Genomic DNA, 23233 nt, shown 5'->3' with positions numbered 1-23233 from the left:
CCAAAGACAAAGGAGAAGCCACAATGAGACAGTAGGAGGGGCGCAATCACAGTAAAATCAAATCCCATAACTGGTGGGTGGGTGACTCACAGACTGGCAAACACTTATACCACAGAAGTCCACTCACTGGAGTGAAGGTTCTGAGCCCCACGTCAGGCTTCCCAACCTGGGGTTCCGGCAACGGGAGGAGGAATTCCTAGAGAATCAGACTTCAAAGCCTAGTGGGAATTGATTGCAGGACTTCAACAGGACTGGGGGAAACAGAAACCCCACTCTTGGAGAGCGCACACAAAATAGTGTGCGCGTCGGGACCCAGGGGAAGGAGCAGTGACCCCAGGGGAGACTGAACCAGACCTACCTGCTTGTGTTGGTAGGTCTCCTGCAGAGGCGGGGGAGTGGCTCTGTTTCACCGTGGGGACAAGGACACTGGCAGCAGAAGTTCTCGGAAGTACTCCTTGGCGTGGCCCTCTCAGAGTCTGTCATTAGCCCCACCAAAGAGCCCAGGTAGGCTCCAGTGTTGGGTTGCCTCAGGACAAACAACCAACAGGGAGGGAACCCAGCCCCACCCATCAGCAGTCAAGTGGATTAAACTTTTACTGAGCTCTGACAGCCACAGCAACAGTCAGCTCTACCCACCACCAGAGCCTCCCATCAAGCCTCTTAGATAGCCTCAACCACCAGAGGGCAGACAGCAGAAGCAAGAAGAACTACAGTCCTGCAGCCTGTGGAACAAAAACCACATTCACAGAAAGATAGACAAGATGAAAAGGCAGAGGGCTATATACCAGATGAAGGAACAAGATAAAACCCCAGAAAAACAACTAAATGAAGTGGAGATAGGCAACCTTCCAGAAAAATAATTCAGAATAATGATAGTGAAGGTGATCCAGGACTTCGGAAAAAGAATGGAGGCAAAGATCGAGAAGATGCAAGAAATGTTTAACAAAGACCTAGAAGAATTAAAGAACGAACAAAAAGAGATGAACAATACAATAACTGCAATGAAAACTACACTAGAAGGAATCAATAGCAGAATAACTGAGGCAGAAGAACGTATAAGTGACCTGGAGGACAGAATGGTGGAATTCACTGCTGTGGAACAGACTAAAGAGAAAAGAATGAAAAGAAATGAAGACAGCCTAAGAGACCTCTGGGACAACATTAAACGCAACAACATTCGCATTATAGGGGTCCCAGAAGGAGAAGAGAGAGAGAAAGGACCAGAGAAAATATTTGAAGAGATTATAGTCGAAAACTTCCCTAACATGGGAAAGGAAATAGCCACCCAAGTCCAGGAAGCTCAGAGAATCCCATACAGGATAAACCCAAGGAGAAACACGCCGAGACACATAGTAATCAAGCTGGTAAAAATTAAAGACAAAGAAAAATTATTGAAAGCAGTAAGGGAAAAACGACAAATAACATACAAGGGAACTCCCATAAGGTTAACATATGATTTCTCAGCAGAAACTCTACAAGCCAGAAGGGAGTGGCATGATATACTTAAAGTGATGAAAGGGAAGAACCTACAACCAAGATTACTCTACCCGGCAAGGATCTCATTCAGATTTGATGGAGAAATCAAAAGCTTTACAGACAAGCAAAAGCTAAGAGAATTCAGCACCACCAAACCAGCTCTACAACAAATGCTAAAGGAACTTCTCTAAGTGGGAAACACAAGAGAAGAAAAGGACCTACAAAAACAAACCCAAAACAATTAAGAAAATGGTCATAGGAACATACATATCAATAATTACCTTAAACGTGAATGGATTAAATGCTCCAACCAAAAGACACAGGCTTGCTGAATGGATACAAAAACAAGACCCATCTATATCCTGTCTACAAGAGACCCACTTTAGACCAAGGGACACATACAGACTGAAAGTGAGGGGATGGAAAAAGATATTCCATGCAAATGGAAATCAAAAGAAAGCTGCAGTAGCTATACTCATATCAGATAAAATAGACTTTAAAATAAAGAATGTTCCAAGAGACAAGGAAGGACACTACATAATGATGAAGGGATCAATCCAAGAAGAAGATATAGCAATTATAAATATATATGCACCCAACATAGGAGCACCTCAATACATAAGGCAACTGCTAACAGCCATAAAAGAGGAAATTGACAGTAACACAATAATAGTGGGGGACTTTAACACCTCACTTACACCAATGGACAGATCATCCAAACAGAAAATAAATAAGGAAACAGAAGCTTTAAATGACACAATAGACCAGATAGATTTAATTGATATTTATAGGACATTCCATCCAAAAACAGCAGATTACACTTTCTTCTCAAGTGCGCACAGAACATTCTCCAGGATAGATCACATCTTGGGTCACAAATCAAGCCTCAGTAAATTTAAGAAAATTGAAATCATATCAAGCATCTTTTCTCACCACAACGCTGTGAGATTAGAAATGAATTACAGGGAAAAACACGTAAAAAACACAAACACATGGAGGCTAAACAATACGTTACTAAATAACCAAGAGATCACTGAAGAAATCAAAGAGGAAATCAAAAAATACCTAGAGACAAATGACAATGAAAACACTACGACCCAAAACCTATGGGATGCAGCAAAAGCAGTTCTCAGAGCGAAGTTTATAGTTATACAAGCCTACCTCAAGAAACAAGAAAAATCTCAAGTAAACAATCTAACCTTACACCTAAAGAAACTAGAGAAAGAAGAACAAACAAAACCAAAGTTAGCAGAAGAAAAGAAATCATAAAGATCAGAGCAGAAATAAATGAAATAGACACAAAGAAAACAATAGCAAAGATCAATAAAACTAAAAGCTGGTTCTTTGAGAAGATAAACAAAATTGATAAGCCATTAGCCAGACTCATCAAGAAAAAGAGGGAGAGGACCCAAATCAATAAAATCAGAAATGAAAAAGGAGAAGTTACAACAGTCACTGCAGAAATACAAAGCATCCTAAGAGACTACTACAAGCAACTCTATGCCAATAAAATGGACAACCTGAAAGAAATGGACAAATTCTTAGAAAGGTATAACCTTCCAAAACTGAACCAGGAAGAAACAGAAAGTATGAACAGACCAATCACAAGTAATGAAATTGAAACTGTGATTAAAAATCTTCCAACAAACAAAAGTCCAGGACCAGATGGCTTCACAGGTGAATTCTATCAAACATTTAGAGAAGAGCTAACACCTATCCTTCTCAAACTCTTCCAAAAAATTGCAGAGGAAGGAACACTCCCAAACTCATTCTATGAGGCCACCATCACCCTGATACCAAAACCAGACAAAGATACTACAAAAACAGAAAATTACAGACCAATATCACTGATGAATATAGATGCACAAATCCTCAACAAAATACTAGCAAACAGAATCCAACAACACATTAAAAGGATCATACACCACAATCATGTGGGATTTATCCCAGGGATGCAAGGATTCTTCAATATGTGCAAATCAATCAATGTGATACACCATATTAACAAATTGAAGAATAAAAACCATATGATCATCTCAATAGATGCAGAAAAAGCTTTTGACAAAATTCAACACCCATTTATGATAAAAACTCTCCAGAAAGTGAGCATAGAGGGAACCTACCTCAACATAATAAAGGCCATATATGAGAAACCCACAGCAAACATCATTCTCAACAGTGAAAAACTGAAAGCATTTCCTCTAAGATCAGGAATGAGACAAGGATGTCCACTCTCACCACTATTATTCAACATAGTTTTGGATGTCCTAGCCACGGCAATCAGAGAAGGAAAAGAAATAAAAGGAATACAAATTGGAAAAGAAGAAGTAAAACTGTCACTGTTTGCAGATGACATGATACTATACATAGAGTATCCTAAAACTGCCACCAGAAAACTGCTAGAGCTAATTAATGAATTTGGTAAAGTTGCAGGATACAAAATTAATGCACAGGAATCTCTTGCATTCCTATACACTAATGATGAAAAATCTGAAAGTGAAATTAAGAAAACATTCCCATTTACCATTGCAATAAAAAGAATAAAATACCTAGGAATAAACCTACCTAGGGAGACAAAAGACCTGTATGCAGAAAACTACAAGACACTGATGAAAGAAATTAAAGATGATACCAACAGATGGAGAGATATACCATGTTCTTGGATTGGAAGAATCAACATTGTGAAAATGACTGTACTACCCAAAGCAATCTACAGATTCAATGCAATCCCTATCAAATTACCAATGGCATTTTTTATGGAACTAGAACAAATCATCTTAAAATTTGTATGGAGACACAAAAGACCCCGAATAGCCAAAGCAGTCTTGAGGGAAGAAAACGGAGCTGGAGGAATCAGACTCCCTGACCTCAGACTATACTACAAAGTTTCAGTAATGAAGACAATATGGTACTGGCACAAAAACAGAAACATAGATCAATGGAATAAAATAGAAAGCCCAGAAATAAACCCACGCACCTATGGTCAACTAATCTATGACAAAGGAGGCAAAGATATACAATGGAGAAAAGACAGTCTCTTCAATAAGTGGTGCTGGGAAAACTGGACAGCTACATGTAGAATGAAATTAGAATACTCCCTAACACCATACACAAAAATAAACTCAAAATGGATTAGAGACCTAAATGTAAGACCGGACACTATAAAACTCTTAAGAGGAAAACATAGGAAGAACATTCTTTGACATAAATCACAGCAAGATCTTTTTTGATCCACCTCCTAGAGTAATGGAACTAAAAACAAAAATAAACAAATGGGACCTAATGAAACTTCAAAGCTTTTGCACAGCAAAGGAAACCATAAACAAGACGAAAAGACAACCCTCAGAATGGGAGAAAATATTTGCAAATGAATCAACGGACAAAGGATTAATCTCCGAAATATATAAACAGCTCATGCAGCTCAATATTAAAGAAACAAACAACCCAATCCAAAAATGGGCAGAAGACCTAAATAGACATTTCTCCAAAGAAGACATACAGATGGCCAAGAAGCACATGAAAAGATGCTCAACATCACTAAGTATTAGAGAAATGAAAATGAAAACTACAGTGAGGTATCACCTCACTCCTGTTAGAATGGGCATCATCAGAAAATCTACAAACAACAAATGCTGGAGAGGGTGTGGAGAAGAGGGAACCCTCTTGCACTGTTGGTGGGAATGTAAATTGATACAGCCACTATGGAGAACAGTACGGAGGTTTCTTAAAAAACTAAAAATAGATTTACCATATGATCCAGCAATCCCACTACTGGGCATATACCCAGAGAAAACCATAATTCAAAAAGACACATGCACCCCAATGTTCATTGCAGCAGTATTTACAATAGGCAGGTCATGGAAGCAACCTAAATGCCCATCGACAGACGAATGGATAAAGAAGTTGTGGTACATATATACAATGGAGTATTACTCAGCCATAAAAAGGAATGAAATTGAGTCATTTGTTGAGACGTGGATGGATCTAGAGACTGTCATACAGAGTGAAGTAAGTCAGAAAGAGAAAAACAAATATCGTATATTAACGCATGTATGTGGAACCTAGAAAAATGGTACAGATGATCCGTTTGCAGGGCAGAAGTTGAGACACAGATGTGGAGAACAGACATATGGACATGAAGGGGGGAAAACTGCGGTGGGGTGGAGATGGTGGTGTGCTGAATTGGACGCTTGGGATTGACATGTATACACTGATGTGTATAAAGTTGATGACTAATCAGAACCTGCAGTATAAAAAAACAAACAGAACAACTAATACTAAACTTTCATTGGGTTATTTGTATGGAAATACATTAATATAAATGTTTCAGACATTACATGAAATTTCTAAAAATGTTTAAAAAATAAATAAATAAATAAATAGCACTGAAATGGCAAAAAAAAAAAGATGTGGTACATATATACAATGGAATATTACTCAGCCATAAAAAGGAACGAAATTGGGTCATTTGTAGAGATGTGGATGGACCCAGAGTCTGTCATACAGAGTGAAGTAAGCCAGAAAGAGAAAAACAAATATCGTATATTAACGCATATATGTGGAATCTAGAAATGTGGTACAGATGAACCTATTTGCAGGGTGGGAATAGAGATGTTGCTGTAGAGAACGGACATGTGGGCATGGGGGGAAGGGGAGGTGGAGACGAATTGGGAAATTAAGATTGACATGTATACAGTACCAAATATAAAATAGATAGGTAGCAGGAACATGCTGTAAAGCACAGGAAGCTCAGCTCTGTGCTCTGTGGCGACCTAGATGGGTGGGATGTGGGGTGTGGGAGGGAGGGGATATATGTATACATATAGCTGATTCACTTTGTTGTACAGTAGAAACTAACACAACATTGTAAAGCAATTATACTCCAATAAAAAGAAAGAAAAGAAAACGTTTCACACAGAAGGTTATACATGAATGTTCATAGCAGCATTATTCATAACATCCAAAAAGTGGAAACAGCCTAAATATCCATGAACCGTTGAAGGAATGGATAAATAAATTGTGATATATCCATACAATGGAATATTATTCAGCCATTGAAAGGAATGAAGTACTGATGCATGCTACAATATGTATGAACCTTGAAAGCATTATACAAAGTGAAAGAAGCAAACACAAAAAAGCCACGTATTGTATGATTCCATTTATATGAAATATCCAGAATAGGCAAATCCACAGAGAAAGCAGGTAGATTAGTGGTTCCTGGAAGCTCGGAAGAGGGGGAAATGGAGAGTGCCTGCTTATAGGTATGGGATTTCTTTTTGGGGGGTGATGAAAATGTTCTGGAAAAAAACCATGGAATTATACACTTTAAAATGTTGAATTTTATGATACATGAATTATATTTCAATTAAAAAAAAGAAAGATTTTTGGGCCCTAAGACAACAATAAAATAACCACCAACCCTATATAGATATGTACTTTCTTACCCTGTTTTTGATGGCCTTGCAGAATTCTTTCTTAGCAAAACAGCTCTCCCTATTGTCTTTTTCCTTGCTGGTTTTGGAGGCAGCTCACAGAAGCAGGCAGTCTCCCTCTTGCATCTCAAAGAGGGTGATTCTCACTTCTCTGTCAGTCTTATTTAGACCAGAAACATGGGGCCTTGTCCTTTGGCTCTCAGATGCTTTAGTCAACTAAGACACTGTACCATGTGTTCATTTAAGTAGGATAAGACTCCCATTTTTTGTTGTTGTTGTTGTTAAAATAAGAAAGCTAAAAGAGCCATAGGCCTTTTTCTCATCATGCAGGAGGAGAGGAAAGTGCCAGTGGTCCTTCAGTTATGTGACATATCAATCTTTACAAATACGAATACTGTTTAGTATTCAGTATTTGTTCCATTCAGTATTCATTCAGCTTTGTATTCAGAGAGGACAATTCCATCAATACTACCACGGTAACAAATAATCAAGAAGGTGATCAATCAGAATTACAAGTTATGGGACTTCCCTGGTGATGCAGTGGTTAAGAATCTGCCTGTCAATGCAGGGGACGCGGGTTCGATCTCTGGTCCAGGAAGATCCCACATGCCACGGAGCAACTAAGCCCGTGTGCCACAACTACTGAGCCTGCGCTCTAGAGCCCGCGAGCCACAACTACTGAGCCCATGCGCCGCAAGTACTGAAGCCTGCGCACGTAGAGCCCGTGCGCCACAACAAGAGAAGCTACCGCAGTGAGAAGGCCGTGCACTGCAATGAAGAGTAGCCCCGCTCGCCAAAACTAGAGAAAGCCTGCGTGCGACAACGAAGACCCAACGCAGCCAAAAAACAAACTAAAAAATTTTTTTAAAAAGAAAAAGCTTTTCAAAAAAATTTTGCTTTAAAAAAAAAAAAAGAATTACAAGGTATTTTCATAGGCCCTAGCAATAATTTTATAGTTTTAAGAGTTTTTAAAGACCCTTTGTTCAAACTCTACTTGCAGTAACTCTACATAAGTTAGAAAGAGGTAGGCAGAGAGGTCTCGTTTTTGCACAGGAAGACAGAATTGGAATTCTTATGAATACCTATTGGTATTTCAATAGATACGAAATACCATAGGGTATTTTGATGCTAATACCCTAATAATCAGTGTTTTTATCTAGTTTTATATCACAGGGAGATCCCTCTCAGCAGTTACTGAGGAAAGGGGATGTCTCATCTCTTTCAAGGATTTCTCTGAATTGTGAAGATTTGCATTTTAAAGGCCGGATTCTGGAATTCATTAGTCAACATTATAAACAACACAAGATAGTAGAGCTAACTTTTAATGGCAGATAGAGGGTAAGTATTAAAAGTGGAATAAGGAGTATAAAGCATTCATGTATTCTCTAGGCTCTGACTGATTGTTTTACTTCCCGCCTTACCTCCACTCCCAGCCCATGACACAACCGAGCACAGGGCCTGGCATGTAAAAATAGTTCTTTATAGTAAATACATTTTAAATGAATGAATATGTGTCTACATTCATGCTTACCCTTGTCACAAAAAGAATTCCTCCCAGAAAATTTAAATTCTTTTGACCCTGAAGTAGTCCCCAGTGCCTTGCTAAGTAAGTCTTCTTCTGACCAACTGCTTGTTTCCATAATGATGGAACCATAATGATGAGTACACACTCGGACAGCCCTACCAGTTGTTAAAAGAATTAAAGATTTATATCCCTTGAGAGCTTCATTCTACCTCCCTGGCCCATTTCCTAGGACCCACAAGACCTCCTCGTGATTCTGGCAACCCTTTAACCCACTAAAGGGTTAACACCTGGACCACAGTTGGCCTCAGGACTGTTTCAGCGTTGTGTCTGACTTCTGTGCTAATTGGTCAGTGCCTGCTCTATACAGGTATTAAATATTTTGAATTGTCACCAGTGTGAACAAGGACAAACTCCATTTTGGGGTTGGGCAACTTACCTTTATGCTGTCCAAATACCATAGTTCCCTATTCTTTCCCTCCATGTTTATGGCAGATTTTGGTAACCCTACTGAAGCTGACCATGTGGTATGGTCCCATAGTGTAACCAGGTTACAATTTTTCCTTGTATTTTTTAAAATTTATTTTTGGCCACGCTGTGCAGCATGCAGGATCTTAGTTCTCCAGCCAGGGATCAAACCTGTGCCCCCTGCGTTGGGAGCACGGAGTCTTAACCACTGGACCACCAGGGAAGTCCCTTTCTTTGTATTTTTAACCATGTAAAGGAAATACACAGTGTATGACATCACTTACTAAGATTCATCTTTTCACTCTCATATACTTTCCTCACATTCTGCAGCTTTTTGGCTGTATCTCTCTTCCAAGTTTCCCCTTCCAATGTCTCCTTCTTGCCCTAGTAATATGCCTCTTCTTCTTTGGTCCCTCCATCTTTCCTCCCAATTCTGTATCGCACATCCTGTGTGTGTGTGAGTGTGTGTATAAATATATATAAATAAGATAATGACTAATGCCACAATACTGCTGGAATGCCGGAAGCTTAGAAGCAGTTAAGAAACTGAGTAGAATAGCCAAGACCCTTTTTCATGGGGAGGAGGAGGAGGGAAAAGCTAAGAGCACTTACTAATGAGTGCTTTTCTCTCCCCCACCATATCTTATTTGTCTTTATCCATCTGCAGTGTAATTTCTTTTAGACTATTTTTAATTCATCCAACCTACAAATATTTAACGAGCACTGATGAGATAAGAAATGAGGGCTGATACCTGAGAGTGGAGAAGAAGGGATATGTCCAGTTACCAGGCAGGAATACCAGTCAAGTGGCCGACTTGGGGCATTACCTGGAGAGGACAGAGCCACAGGGGCTGTCCAAAGAATTTTGATCAGAGGAGTCAAATCTATCATCAGCCAGATCTTGGGACAAGTTTGAGGCTGGGTATAGGTAATGGAAGCCTTCAAAGGGGTGAATACTGGAGTGGGATGGGAGACGAGGAGCAAAGGCATAAGGCTGAGAGGGCCTGGATTTCTGTGTGACTGGAGTGGAGAGTATAAAACTCCTCCCACAGGGAATGAGTTCTGCATCAGTGAGGCTGGAGATGGCTGGGCCTGGAGGAAGAGATTTAGTGTTCATGTGCATCGAGGAGATTGTTTTGTAACTATGGGCCTATTCTTACCTTCAGGGCATACCAAATGAGCATCCTGAGTGACCCAGGAACAAAACCCAAAACTCTCAGCAGCAAAATTCTAGGCCAGGCTCCACCCCTTTTGGCTTACCTTATGCTTAATGCTCAGGGCATTGAGAGACCACCTGTATTATGTGAGTAGAGGACTAGAGCCACTGGATTTGGAAAGAGATAGGCTGACATCTTCCCCAGTTGCAATGCCCTAAGTCCCTATGTAAAAAGAGGAGAATAGAATTGCCTTGGAAATATGAATCTTTCCATGTCAAACTGAAATTGCTGCCCAGCTCTGCTGAACTTTGATAACTGAACAAGGCCACACTCTGGGGGCAGGACTGGCAGGTGTTTATTGATGAGACCAGATGAAGTTTTTTTTTATGGTCGACTAGCAATGGTTACATTATCATTGCATGGCGTTTTCCAGCACTTAACACTTGATATCTGTCATTTTCTTGTTTCTGGTCACTATCTTGGATTAAAACCAGATTTTATTAACTAATTGTTTTTAATTTACAACAACTTGAGATACACACAAAAACAGATGGGGAAACGGGGGAAATTGGTCCACATTAGTTCTGTTGCTTTTGGAATGGGAAAGTGAATGGGCTGTGGACACAAGACTTGATGTTTTCAATATGTACCCTTTTGTATATTTTGAATTTTGTATCGTGTATGTATTACCTATTTAGGAATAAGTTAATCAATTTAAAAAGCTATAGCTTGACTTCTTTAGCATTTAATTTGCTATATAATAAAAATATACTGAGCTACCATTTTCCTCACCTCAAATCTACCTAGAATTTGCTTTTAATTCCTTCTAAGAGAGACTGTATTTTCCTTTCTCTAGGATGAGCTAAAATTACTTGGAAAGCAAGGGACCACGTTGCTGTCATGTATTCAAGAACAAGCAACCAAAAGTCCCACCAGCAAACTCAGTCTCAATGAAGCTGAGAATGTAGCTACCATGGAAGGGTGAGTGAGAGGGGTGGAATCTGCTTTTTCAGGAGAGAATACGTAGAACCACATGATCTGAAACAACCAAGAACAGATTGGAACAGCTGCTGATGGGTCTTGGTGGGGTCACGAAAGAAGAATATTTGAGACAATGAAGGAAAAACCATGGTATCCTTCTGGCATCCATCTACAGAGATCTTTTTATGAGAATGCCATTCCCTCCTCCTATGATCTGCTTTCATCCCAGGATGTCAAGGAAGATGGTAGTATTTACTGAGCTTCATTGCCAAATAACAGTTTGGTTGGGCGCTGTGCTTTGCACACCTGTCTTCTTAGGTGGAAAGAAATAAAGAGAAAGGTAAGGTTACCTGGGGTACATTTTAAAGCATAGCAGCTGCATCTGAAGTGAAGTTTCTGCCTAGTCCTGAGGGTGTCCTGATTAAAAAATGGGAAATGTGGAAACCAGCTGAACTAGGAGAAAGTCATAGGTGACACAGACTTCATAATAAGGAGATTATCACAATTAGTAACACTGACTAAAAACACGGGTGTTATCTCCATGAGCCTGTAGAAATGAATGCTGACTGCATGTCCTTTCTTGTTCTTTCTTGACAGGTTATTAGTTCAGTTGAATGAAACGGAAAAAGCCTTTAGTCAGTTCTGGTCTGAGCATCACCTGAAGCTTAATCAATGCCTACAACTACAGCACTTTGAACACAATTTTTGTGAGGTATTATTTTCTTGTTTAATAAAACTTCCGTTACGTTTCAGTGACTTCTGGTTCTCTCTTTGCCCTTGAACTCTGGGCATCGGGCTTCCCTCCCCTCCCCAGTCCAGTCCCCTCCTTCTATCTTTGATTCCTCTTCTCACCTTTTCAGTGGGTAGCAATGTACTAGAATCCCATTTTCCTGTTGGCATACATGGTATTTCAGTGATGGTTTACCTTCCTTTTTGATTCAGTGTAGCTTTAATATTCCATCCACATGTGTCTCAGCACCCTCAGCTTAATCTGAAAGCTGATGAGCTGTAGAAAAAAAAAATCTATATAGATACACATATGTCCTGAATCCTTTTTGGATTTTCATGTTGTCTAGAGTATAAAAAACCTATACCTCCAGATGGGTGTCCATTGGCTTATGTCTGGGCTTTTCTAATGTGTCTTGTAGGTTAAGCTTGCCCTGGACAACGTGTTGGCAGAGCAAGCAGAGTTTACAGACATCGGAGACAGTGCGATGCGTGTGGAGCAACTTCTTAAGGAATACAAAAAACTGGAAGGAGAAGGCCAGGTTTGTTTTTCTGCCATTTTTGTGGACCAGGAAGAGGGTCACTGTGGATGGTGACAGATCCTGGCCACTCATTATTGCTAGAAAGTTGCCGAAAGACACAGGAATGCCCAAATCCTGCCTTTTCAGTGACCTCACGCTCACCCCAGGTCTCCAGGGAGATATGCACATTAACAACTCTGAGGAATGATGAGGGCAGTGAGAGTTCTGTTAAGGCTGCCGGAGCACCCAGTTGAGGCTGGAGGCTTCGGTGGGGTGAGAGTTCCAGGTGGCCCTGCCCATTCACGGGGTGACAGACTAGTGGGGGAAAAACATACACTGGGTATGTTACCCACTGGGCCAGAGGTTGGGGGCAGGAGTTGGTGGTTAGGAGGGGGAACCTTTAAAGGGAAAACCAGAGAAAAATAACTAGTCTTATAGTAGGCAAGATGGGGAAACGGGGGAAATTGGTCCACATTAGTTCTGTTGCTACAGAGAGTTGGCAAAGCTTCGTGCTTTCTCATGCTCAAAGAGTTGTAAATATCAAACTTGTAAAGGAACTTGAAAGGAATATATGTTTCAGATTCTCATACCAGAGTTAAACAGTTTCCCAGATCTGTACACAGATCAGCACTTAGGAGTGAGTCTATCTTAAGTCCTTACAAATTTGACTTATTATGAATTTAAGAAAGCCCAGTCATCTCTTTCCAGAGAAGTTCCTTTCTGCTTTTCTTTAACTGGGTTCTCTATATTTTTGTCTCTTGGGAACTAAGTCTTCTATGGTTACCACTTCCTTTCTGAGCTAATCTAGAGGTGTCTTTCCTCTAGATTATGGTAGATGGTGATTTTGTAGTACTAGAAATTTGCTTCTCAAAGTGTGATCCTCTGGCCAGAAGCTGTAACCTGAGTGAGAACTTATTAGAAATACGGGGAAATCTCAGGCCCCACCTCAGAATCAGAATCTGCATTTTAATAAGATCCCCAGGCATTTGACACACCCATTAAAGTTAGGCTTTTGACACTCACGTCATTGTTAGAGGCATACTTCCCCAGAGAATAGTAACAAACGTAAACCAAGGCCACTCTGGCTTTAAGAGCTGTCAGTTATGAACTCTGAGCTGGAGGTGCTTTTGCACACGCGCGAACACACAGACCCACCTGTGCACCCGGACTCTCACTCAGCAATCCCATTCTTCCCTGCTGAGCACTCCTGTTACTGATGATCGCTGACAACTAAATGCTTTAGTGCTGAAGGCATGAGCCATCAGAAATGTTTATTAAACAATGAAAAAAATTGAATTTCATGTATCTGATAATTATATGTCTCAGAGGCTCCAAGATAGTCCCAGTTCTATGCAATTTTAGTTTTTTCAAGTGAACTCCTTATTAAATGTAGATGCTGTGTATTTTCATTTACATACATTCATATTTTAGGAAAAATGCCTCATCAAGCCCAGTGCCTTTATTTTTGGTTTGAAAAATATGGTGTCGTATATATATATATCTCACCAAGGTAGCTACTGACCTACCAGGAAGGTATATCACCAAGGTAGCTACTGACCTACCAGGAAGGTATATCATGAAGGTAGCTACTGACCTACCAGGAAGGTATATCATGAAAGTAGCTACTGACCTACCAGGAAGGTATATCATGAAGGTAGCTACTGACCTACCAGGAAGGTGTATCACCAAGGTAGCTACTGACCTACCAGGAAGGTGTATCACCAAGGTAGCTACTGACCTACCAGGAAGGTATATCATGAAAGTAGCTACTGACCTACCAGGAAGGTATATCATGAAGGTAGCTACTGACCTACCAGGAAGGTGTATCACCAAGGTAGCTACTGACCTACCAGGAAGGTGTATCACGAAGGTAGCTACTGACCTACCAGGAAGGTGTATCACCAAGGTAGCTACTGACCTACCAGGAAGGTACTCATTCATCACCAAGTATTCCTTGTCCTAGATTCTGTGGCTATAGTGGAAAACCAGACAGTCAAGACCCTGCTTTCATGGGGGTTACATTCTACTGGGGAGAGACAGACAAGTGAAAAGTAATCAAATAAATAATGATATCAGAGAGTGACAAGTGGGATGAATAACAGGACATGATAGAAAGTGACTGGGGGGGTTGCTACTTTAGTAGTTAGGAAAGGCCTCTCAGACCTTTGATCTGAGATCTGTATAGCCATGCAAAGATTTAGGGAATAGCAGTCAAGGCAGAGGAGGAGCTGCAAGTACAAAGGTCTTGAGGTGGGAACGAGGTCGGGGGCCCAAGGAATGTGGCTGGAACATAATGAGACGGGAGAGAACAGGTGGGAGCAATGGTGGTGAGGACTGGATTTTATTCTCAGTGGAACGGGAAGCCATTGGATGGTGCTCTGGGTTGGATTTTAAATACTGGGGGTGGATCTGCATGACTGCATTCACGTTCTCTCTTCTGCCCACCTCCTTGGACTTGTGATCTTTGGTACATACTTTAAAAATCGCTGACCGGAGGTAGGGGCAAAACCTATGGTCATGGGCCATCTTTCACGGGCAACATTCCTGAACAGCTGGGCTAACCCACAACCCACAGAGCCCAGGCAGATTGGTTTTACCCATCCTGTGCCTTGCTTACCCTGTTTTTTACTTATTTGCTAAAGGATGCAGTAGACCTATTCCTCTGCCTTTGGGTGAACCAAATAAAGCTATCTTATCATAACCGGGACTTTTTAAACATGTCTTCACTCAGGTTTGTAAGCAGCATTGTTTCTTCAAGTGATACGGGCTTGGCTAATCTTTCCATTTGTCCTGTAAAGTGTTAAAGGAAAAAGGTAATGTTTGGGTAGAAGCCACCAAAACCCGCCTGAGGTTTGTCCTTCGCTCAGCACCCAGGGGTCAGCTTCCCTTTCAGCCTAGCCACACACTGATTTCTGGGTTGTTGCCAACTCCCTTACTCTGTGCAGTGGTATCATCCTCATGGGTAACCTCTGAGTCAACTCACTAACCAGAGTTCAGCCTGTTCTTTTACCCTCTTGTGGTTTGAGGGTTTAATCGTCTTTTGAGTACTCATCTCTAATTCTGAGAAACAATGGTTCCAGTACCCCTCTTACTTCTTTAAAAGCAGAATTTGCTATAGGGTTTTGGCTGTGAGGTATGCTGGGACCTTCGCTGATGGGCCAACAAGGAACAGACCAGGACAAAACAGGGAGACCCAATCCTTTTTCAGCCTTGACATCTCCCTCCAAGGCCAGGGGCCAGCAGTTACACTACTGTGTCCAAGAAGGCATGGAACCCAGATCATTAACCTCCTAGGGATGTAATCTAGCTGGAGGGGCATGACTTTTTTTTTAATGGAAATTTTCAAGCACACAAAAAAGTAGATTGACTAGTACAAGGAACTCCCATGTGTCTGCAGCTCAGTTTCAACCACCATTAACTTTCTGCCTTTCTTGTTTCACCTGGCCCTCTTCCGCATGCATTCCATTCCTATGCCGTTATCTGTGGGTCTGTCCTGGGTTCCCTGATACAGCAGTATCGCCCCTTCTTCACCATTTTCTTCCAGAATAAACATGTCCAGCTTTCATCTGTTATAGCAATAGAGTCCTGGGGGAAAAATAAGCTGTTATTACAATAAAGGTTTCTGAATTGCATGTTGCAACTTGACCAGCCTTCTGGAATTTTCAGCATCTGAAAGATGCCAGGCAGGCTTATGATCAGAGTACCTGATTTCAGCCATTTCTTTCTCATTATTTCTTTTTACTTTGGAGGTTTTGTTGCCTGATTATCTTGAGCAGAAGCTATATAGACTGAAAAATAACATGCAATTTGGAGGTTTTACAGTAAAGTTCTTGGCAGGCAACTGAAGGATTTGATAGTCATAAATAATAATGACTGCATTAATAATAATGTGTTGCCATTATTCTAGCACATGTGGGGAGACCACGTAGGCTGGAAGGTGGCAAGACACAGGCTTTGGAGTTAGAAGGAACTGGATTCAAATCCCGACTCTAACAACTACCAACTGTGTGACCCTAGTCAAGTTTCTTAGCCTTTCTGAACATACCCTCTCATCTGTAAAGTGGGTAATAATTCCTACCTCACAAGAGTCCCTGGGAATATGAAATGAATAGATGATGTATAGTAAGGACTTAGTGAGTGCCTGGAACGTAGTAGGTGGTCAGAGCTTAGAAGCTATTATTATTATCCATTCATTTCAGTAGAGTAATTTTCCAGCCATCCGGTGGTGAATTCTGTATTATATTTATGGATCTCTTCCCAAAATCCATTTGGACCTGTTATGGACATCTTTCCTCCAACATCTCAAGTGTTTTAAGAACAGTTCTGAAGGGTGAGCTGCTGCGTGCCACAGGGACGCAGCTGTGACTGCCACAGGTAACCTGGGGAGCATCCTGTGGTGAAGTTCCCTAGGCCCAGAAAACTTGTGCTATTCTTAATAAATTAGGCAGCTGGACTTAAAAAAAACAAAAGTCAACAGAGATTTCCTGGCCAAGTTTTCATGTTTCTATATTTGACTAAAGTCAGACAGGTTCAATCAACCAAATGAGGCAGGACAAGCACAGCCATTTTTCTCTGTGTGTGTTGGCCGCAGCCAGATTCTGGAGCCAGACTGCTTGAGTTTGAAGCCTGGCTCTTCTCTTTCCTACCCGGGTCACCTTGGGCCATTGTGTCTCCACTCCTCTTTTGTAAAACAGCACCTACATTAAAGGTTTGTTGTGAAGAGTAAAAGGAATCATTGACGTAAGCATTTGAAACAGTACCTGGCATATAGTAAGCTCTCAGTGAATGTTAGTTGTTTTGTTAATAACAGAGGTGGTGGGGTAAATTCTGGGCTGCAGAATATTTCCTAGGTTCAACCTTCAGTGACTGAGCAGTTCTAGCAAGACTGTCTCATTCATTCTTATATTCATTCTGCAAATATTTATTGATCTCCTACCATACCACATACTGCTCTGAGTTCTGGGGACACAGCAGTGAGCAAAAAAGTCAAAAATCACTGCCCAAGGAATTAGCATTCTAACCTCCTTTGAGCGATGGTGACCAAGTGCATCTGGGCCTTTGCTGTTTAGAACAAGTGCGCTGAGTATTTATCCCTGAGTTCTTTTATCCCTGAGTATTTATCTCTGAGTTCTTTTAAATAGCCACTGCTTGATTCATGTCTCTTTATTCCCATATCATTACTCCTTTTTTTGTTTTGCACAACAGTCATTTGTTCTTAAGTACCTAATATGTGCTGTGTACTATTTAAGTTGAATAAGAGCTGGTGCATGCCCACAAGGGTCTGTGGCATAGTGTGGGCAATAGATAACTGACCACAACGCAGTCAAGTTCATGCTCAGATCTAGAAAGGCATAGGGTGTTATGGGAGCACAGTGGAGGGGCATCAAAATAAAATGGTTGAGTCAGAGGAAGTTTCCTGAAGAAGATGAACTCTGAAGGGTGATTTGGAATTAGTTACAGAGTAGTGTGGGTACACGGGGAGGTGGGGGGAGTAGGGGAAAGGTAGGGGAAGAGGTAGGGGGAGCGGTGATGAGGGAAGGATGGGGTTTTCTAGGCAGAGAGAGCAAGTAGAGAAGTCATGGAGGCCTGAAGCTGCCTGAATGGGCTTGGTGAATGATTGACTGGGTTGGGGGCAGGGGTTTTGAAATTGTTGAAATCATACAACACTGTAAATTAAGAGAGGGGCAGGTTGTCATCACCTGGAGTCACCATGATTCCTAGTGTTACTATGAAAAGCTAAACCAGGGCAAAGGTGGCACCCTGGATGCTCAACCTGGTCAGCAAGGGTGTGTGTGGGCCTCCTGTCCTGGAGGCCTTTAGGGACGTGGCAGTCATCTGTCTTGACTCAGGTCAGTGTTGTTCACACAATTCCAGCCAAGCAGCTCACTGCATCCCCTAGTTCATTGGTTCATTTATTCTTTTATCTTATTGACCAAATATTTATGGGATGCCTTCTAAGTGATCTCATGGAGCTTATGTATTGGTGGGCATGGGTGGAAGAGGGAGGAATCATTCATTAAAGGAGAGAAAGAAAATACTTTCAGGTAGAAGTAAGTGCTGTTAAAAAATGAAAACAAAGTGAGGGAGAGGGCCTGGGGGGGGGTGAGCTAAGAGCTTAGACCTGGGAGGAGCATCCCAGGGAAGGGTGCTGAGGTAGGAGGTGGTTTGGTTGCCAGCCTTGTTAAAGCCACACCTCTTCCCTGGATTCCTGCAGTAGCCCCCTAACTGGTCTCCTTGCTTTCCCTCTTCTCTAGCATTCTTGACACCACAGCTGAAGCGATCCTTTCAAAAATATGAATGAGGTCCTGTCCTCGAAACCCTCCAGTGCATCCCATGTCACAATGAATAAGAGACAAAGTGCCCACAGTGGCAGCAAGGCCCTCCCTGGTCAGATCCCCCTCTTTCCTCTCTGATCATGTCTCCTCCTCTCCTCCTTGCTTCCTCTGCTGCAGCCACAGTAGCTTCCTCCTGCTACCTGAACACGTCAAACGTGCCCCCATCTCTCAGCCGAGTGCTGCATGGTTGTCCCTCACTTCACATCTTGGCTCCTGTGTCAAGGGTCCCCAAGGCCACACCCAGATTTGAAGATTTGCTAGGAGAGCTCATAGGACTCAGCATATAATTATGCATATGGTTATGGTTTATTACAGTGAAAGGATACCAAGCAAAATCAGCAAAGGGAAGAGGTGCACGGGGCAAAGTCTGGAGGAAACCAGGTGCAGGCTTCCAAGGGTCCTTTCCCATTGGAGTCCCACAGGGTTCACTTAGTGCCGCCAACAATGGCTTGCAACAGCATTGTAAAATGTTGTCTGTCGGGGAAGCTCATTAGGGGCTTAGTGCCCAGAGTTTTTGTTGGGGGCTAGTCATGTTGGTGGCCTCTGACTGGCATATACCAGAATTCCGGACGCCCAGAAGAAAGCAGGTCTTCAGCGTAAAACATATTGTTTGCACAAACAGTTTAGATACCATGAGCCATTCTGATTAAGGATGATAGGAACCCTCCTGGCTTTCCCAGATGCCAGCCGAGGACCAACCTTGCAGGCAGGCCTTTCTAAGGACAGCAGTTTCAGGCTGCTGTGTTAACTGTTCTGCACAGCGTGGCCAGCACCTTCTCAGTGAGCCCTTCTCTCACTACCCTATTTAAAATAGCAGCTCCTCCACCAGCGCTCCCCGCCCTCCTCTCCCTGTTTGATTTTTCTCCATAGCTCTCACCACTGTCTAAGATACTATATTGTCTACATATTTGTTTATTGCCTGTGTCTCCTACTAAAATGTAAGCTTCGTGAGGGCAGGGATTTTTGCCTGCTTTGTTTACCACCAAACCCCCAGCACCTGGACAGTGCTTGGTACATGGCAGGTCCTCAGTAATACATGATGAATGAATGAAAAACAGGAAAAACTTGGCACATGTGGTTAGAACGAAACAAGCTGTGCAGAAAGAGGGAGGAGATACAGTTGCTAAGCAGACGATATCAGAGCAGACAGGGACCTTGTGGGCTGCAGAAAATGGTTTAGACAAACATATTTCTTAAGTCTCATGATCCCCCCTTAGGGTTGCCCAAACCAGATCTTTACCATTTTCTCTACCTCAGCTTACTCCCCACTCTCCTCAGGGCCACATGTTTGTCCCTTTTCCTTTTCCATTCAGTCGACAAGATAATTCAGTCTCCAATTCTGTGCAGTATAATACTTCATGCTCTTCTGCCCTAGAATTTATCACAGTTGTAATAAGTTAATTATTTGTATAATTTGTTAGTATCTGAGTTCTCCATTGAACTGAAAATTCCTGGTTTGTTAACGCTATATCCTCAGTGCTTAACCCAGAACTCAACAAATATTTGAATGAATGACTTGCTCTTCTTCAGAGTGCAGATGACCCTGGACTAGGCTAGACCTCCTGGGGACCTTGACCCACCCCAGTGCTTTCCCAGGTTCCCCAGCCCCAGTCTCTGAGCCTAAAACCTGATCAACCTCTCCGTAGCCTCCCTCCAAGTTTGGAGCACACAGTGCCAGGCAAATACCAGCCTCACCATGACTCGGCTTCTGATGCTTGGCTGTGGATGTTCACTTTGCAGGAGTCCTTGGAAAAGGCCCAGCTGCTTGCAGTAATTGGGGACCAGCTCATCCAAAGCCACCACTATGCAGTGGACTCCATCAGACCCCAGTGTGCAGAGCTCAGGCACCTCTGTGATGACTTCATCAATGAAAACAAGAAAAAACATGACATTTTAGAAAAGTCCTTGGAGTTGCATAGACAGTTGGACAAGGTGAGCAAAACAAAGCTGTGAACATGATGTCTGCAAAATGTTCTGTGAAACAGTCTTAATCATACTTGCCCTCCCTGCCCCTCACGATTCCTGAGATGAGAGGATAAAGTCCTTCATGTGAAAACAGTGCTCAAGAGGCATTAAAAACTGTGCAGATTCTAAGTCATAGAGGTATTGAAGGTCAAAAATGCCCCAGCCATCCACCACATCCCATTCGAATGAACTATAAAGTCCATGTCCTCTGTGTGGACCCAGACTTAAAGAGTGTGTTTTGGCCTGGTCCTGTGGGGCATTTCATGATTCCCCATCAGGTGTAAAGAGAACCAAGCACTATAGTTGCAAAGTGCGTCTCCTCATGTAAAGGCATCAGATTGTGAATCCTTTTGAAGAAGCCTAAGTAATAACAACCATTATACACTCCTACCATTTACTGAGCACCTACTATGTTCCTACCAGGAGCATAATTATGTCATCTATTTAATCCTCAGGACAACCTATGAGGAGGATATTAACGGCCTCATTTAACAGAGACAGAAATTGATATTCAGCATAGTTAAGTCAATGGGTCACAACATTTAGTACATGAGGTGAGCTTGCTATAATTGCAGATTTCCTGATGTACCACTCTGGAGACTCTGATTTAGTAAGTGTAGGATGATGCCCAGGAATCAGTATTTTCCTCAAGTGCCCAGGTGATTCGGTGCAGGTTAGTTCATGAACAACACTGAAAAACCCTGGGGTAAAAGATTGCCCAAGACCACACATGGGTAAATAGGGGATCACAGGTTTGAAGTCAGGACTGCCAAATTCCAAACCCCAGGCTCCTTAGACTAGACAGCAACCCTGTATGCAGAGTGCTCACAGGGAGGGGGCACGGCCCCCGTAGCCCTTCAGCAGTGATCTCTGAGGCAAGTGCCAGTCAGCAGGGGCTGTGACTTCCGGAGCCTTCTCTGTCAGCTGTTCCCAGGCAGCAGAGAGCTCACCGCTGTGAGTCAGCATGCTCCATTTCCACAGTTGTTTCTCTCTGATAGCTGGGGACACACGCCCAGGCTGTTTACATCATCCCACTGCCAAAGGGATTTTAGTGTCAAGGAAATATAGCTGTTCCAGAAGCAAGTGGCTCAGAGGGCCTGCCAGAGATAATAGCCTAAGGCCAATCTGTGGACTGCGTGTGTGTGTGTGTGTGTGTGTGTGTGTGTGTGCGCGCGTGTGCGTGTGTGTGTGTGTGTGTGTGTCTCGGAGAGCAAGTAGCTGCTGTGACTCTGCAGAAGACCCCAGCTTAGTGTTTTCTGCAGATATAGGCATGATGTTTAAAGAGAAAGTTTTCACAGTATATATCAAAGCATAATTTCCTATTATTTTGAAAATCCAAAAATATAGGAAGGAGGAGGAAAAAAGTTACTTATGGACACTAATTACATTCCCCTCCCCTCCTCATCCCCACACAGTGGGAATCATCCATTTTTAAATATCTTTATGATTTTTTTGTTATTCTAAAAGTAGTACACATGCAGTGTAGGTAATTTAGGGAAAGTAAAGACAAATTTAATTTGCCTGTAATTTTACCACTTAGAGATAACTACTTTAGAGAGCTCCCTTTTGGTCTTTTTTCTCTGTACAGTTATTTTACATAGCTTTTCAGGTCACAGGGTAAATGGAAATGCAGATGTACTTGCAAGGGCAGCTTTTTTTCATACAAATATTCAGACAGCACAATGGCCCCTGTCTTTCTCTAAGTTTTTTAAAAATTGAATTGTTAGAATTCATTACTTATCTGCTTTCATTCCAGCATTCTGGAAAGTTTAAGTACTGATGTTCTGAGCTAAAAGCTTTGCATTCTTAGATGCTTCCCTTGGTAAGACAAACGCTAATAAATGCAAATGTGGACAGAGGACAGTGGTGTTCTTGTTAAAAGAGACATTCCCTCTCCCAGGAAGGCATGTAGGAGCCAGGTCTAAAGCCTCCTTATTTACTCTGTGCTCTTGTAACCAATTAGGATACAAGAAATTGGCCTAGAAGGTAAACCCAAAAAGCCACTGGTTGCATTTCTCTATGGTTAGACCAAACGCAGAAATACTCAACTCTCTCCTCTTAGAGATGTGGCAATTACAGTCAGTGGAGAAAAGAAGAATGCTTATATGATTTATTTTTTGACTAAGTGACTTCCTTGAAAAGTATGCAGATGTAAAATTGATTTGGGCTTGCCCACCTCATGGTTATATTTATAGTGGTTGGACCTCTAAACCTGATGCTGTGCCATGACAATTCCTTGTTGTCTCAGAATCCTTGTAGACCCCATATGAGCTTGGACCTCCTGAGGACCGTGGTGGCTGAGTTGTGGGCGGGCTAACTGCACAGGGCACTGTGTTTCTTTCTAAAAGGTCAGCCAGTGGTGTGAAGAAGGAATCTACCTCTTGGCTTCCCAAGCTGTAGACAAGTGCCAGTCCCGAGAGGGGGTTGACATTGCCTTGACTGACATTGAGACGTTCCTGGGCACAGCGAAGGAGTACCAGTTTCCCAGCCCCAACGAGTTTTACAACCAGTATGAGCTGATGCTCACTCTTGATGTAAAGGTAACGTTTCTGAGTTATCTTGATCCTGTGGTTGGGAAAGGGATGTGGGGGGACTTTGCCTGTTGCCCAAGAAAATCTATGTAGGATGTACTGAGCAGATTAACTGG

General features: G+C 42.1%; 2 protein-coding genes across 5 annotated transcripts in view; one reads left to right on the top strand and one right to left on the bottom strand.

Moving 5' to 3' along the window:
- The window catches only part of MCF2L2 (MCF.2 cell line derived transforming sequence-like 2), a 240006-nt gene that overhangs the window by 94418 nt on the left and 122355 nt on the right, over positions 1-23233 (top strand). For all 4 annotated transcript variants that reach the window (XR_014262970.1, XM_082459952.1, XM_082459954.1 and 1 more), the window contains exons 8-12: positions 10915-11039; positions 11637-11751; positions 12188-12307; positions 20362-20553; positions 22935-23126. Coding sequence is in view for 3 of the 4 variants with exons in the window: in XM_082459952.1 (XP_082316078.1) it covers positions 10915-11039; positions 11637-11751; positions 12188-12307; positions 20362-20553; positions 22935-23126 (744 nt within the window). In the remaining variant the exon portion in view is untranslated. The remainder of the gene's footprint in view (positions 1-10914; positions 11040-11636; positions 11752-12187; positions 12308-20361; positions 20554-22934; positions 23127-23233) is intronic.
- B3GNT5 (UDP-GlcNAc:betaGal beta-1,3-N-acetylglucosaminyltransferase 5) overlaps positions 14600-23233 on the bottom strand; it is an 83351-nt gene continuing 74717 nt past the window's right edge. The window contains exons 4-6 of the transcript XR_014262971.1: positions 20317-20480; positions 15727-15871; positions 14600-15076 (exon numbers count right to left, since the gene is read on the bottom strand). The gene's annotated coding sequence lies outside the window, so the exon portion shown is untranslated. The remainder of the gene's footprint in view (positions 15077-15726; positions 15872-20316; positions 20481-23233) is intronic.

The sequence above is a fragment of the Balaenoptera physalus genome (genome assembly GCF_965194825.1).
Source record: "Balaenoptera physalus genome assembly, chromosome: 4".
Taxonomy (NCBI): domain Eukaryota; kingdom Metazoa; phylum Chordata; class Mammalia; order Artiodactyla; family Balaenopteridae; genus Balaenoptera; species Balaenoptera physalus.
The sequence above is the reverse complement of the archived record's forward strand: the minus strand, read 5'-3'. Positions and strand labels throughout refer to the sequence as shown.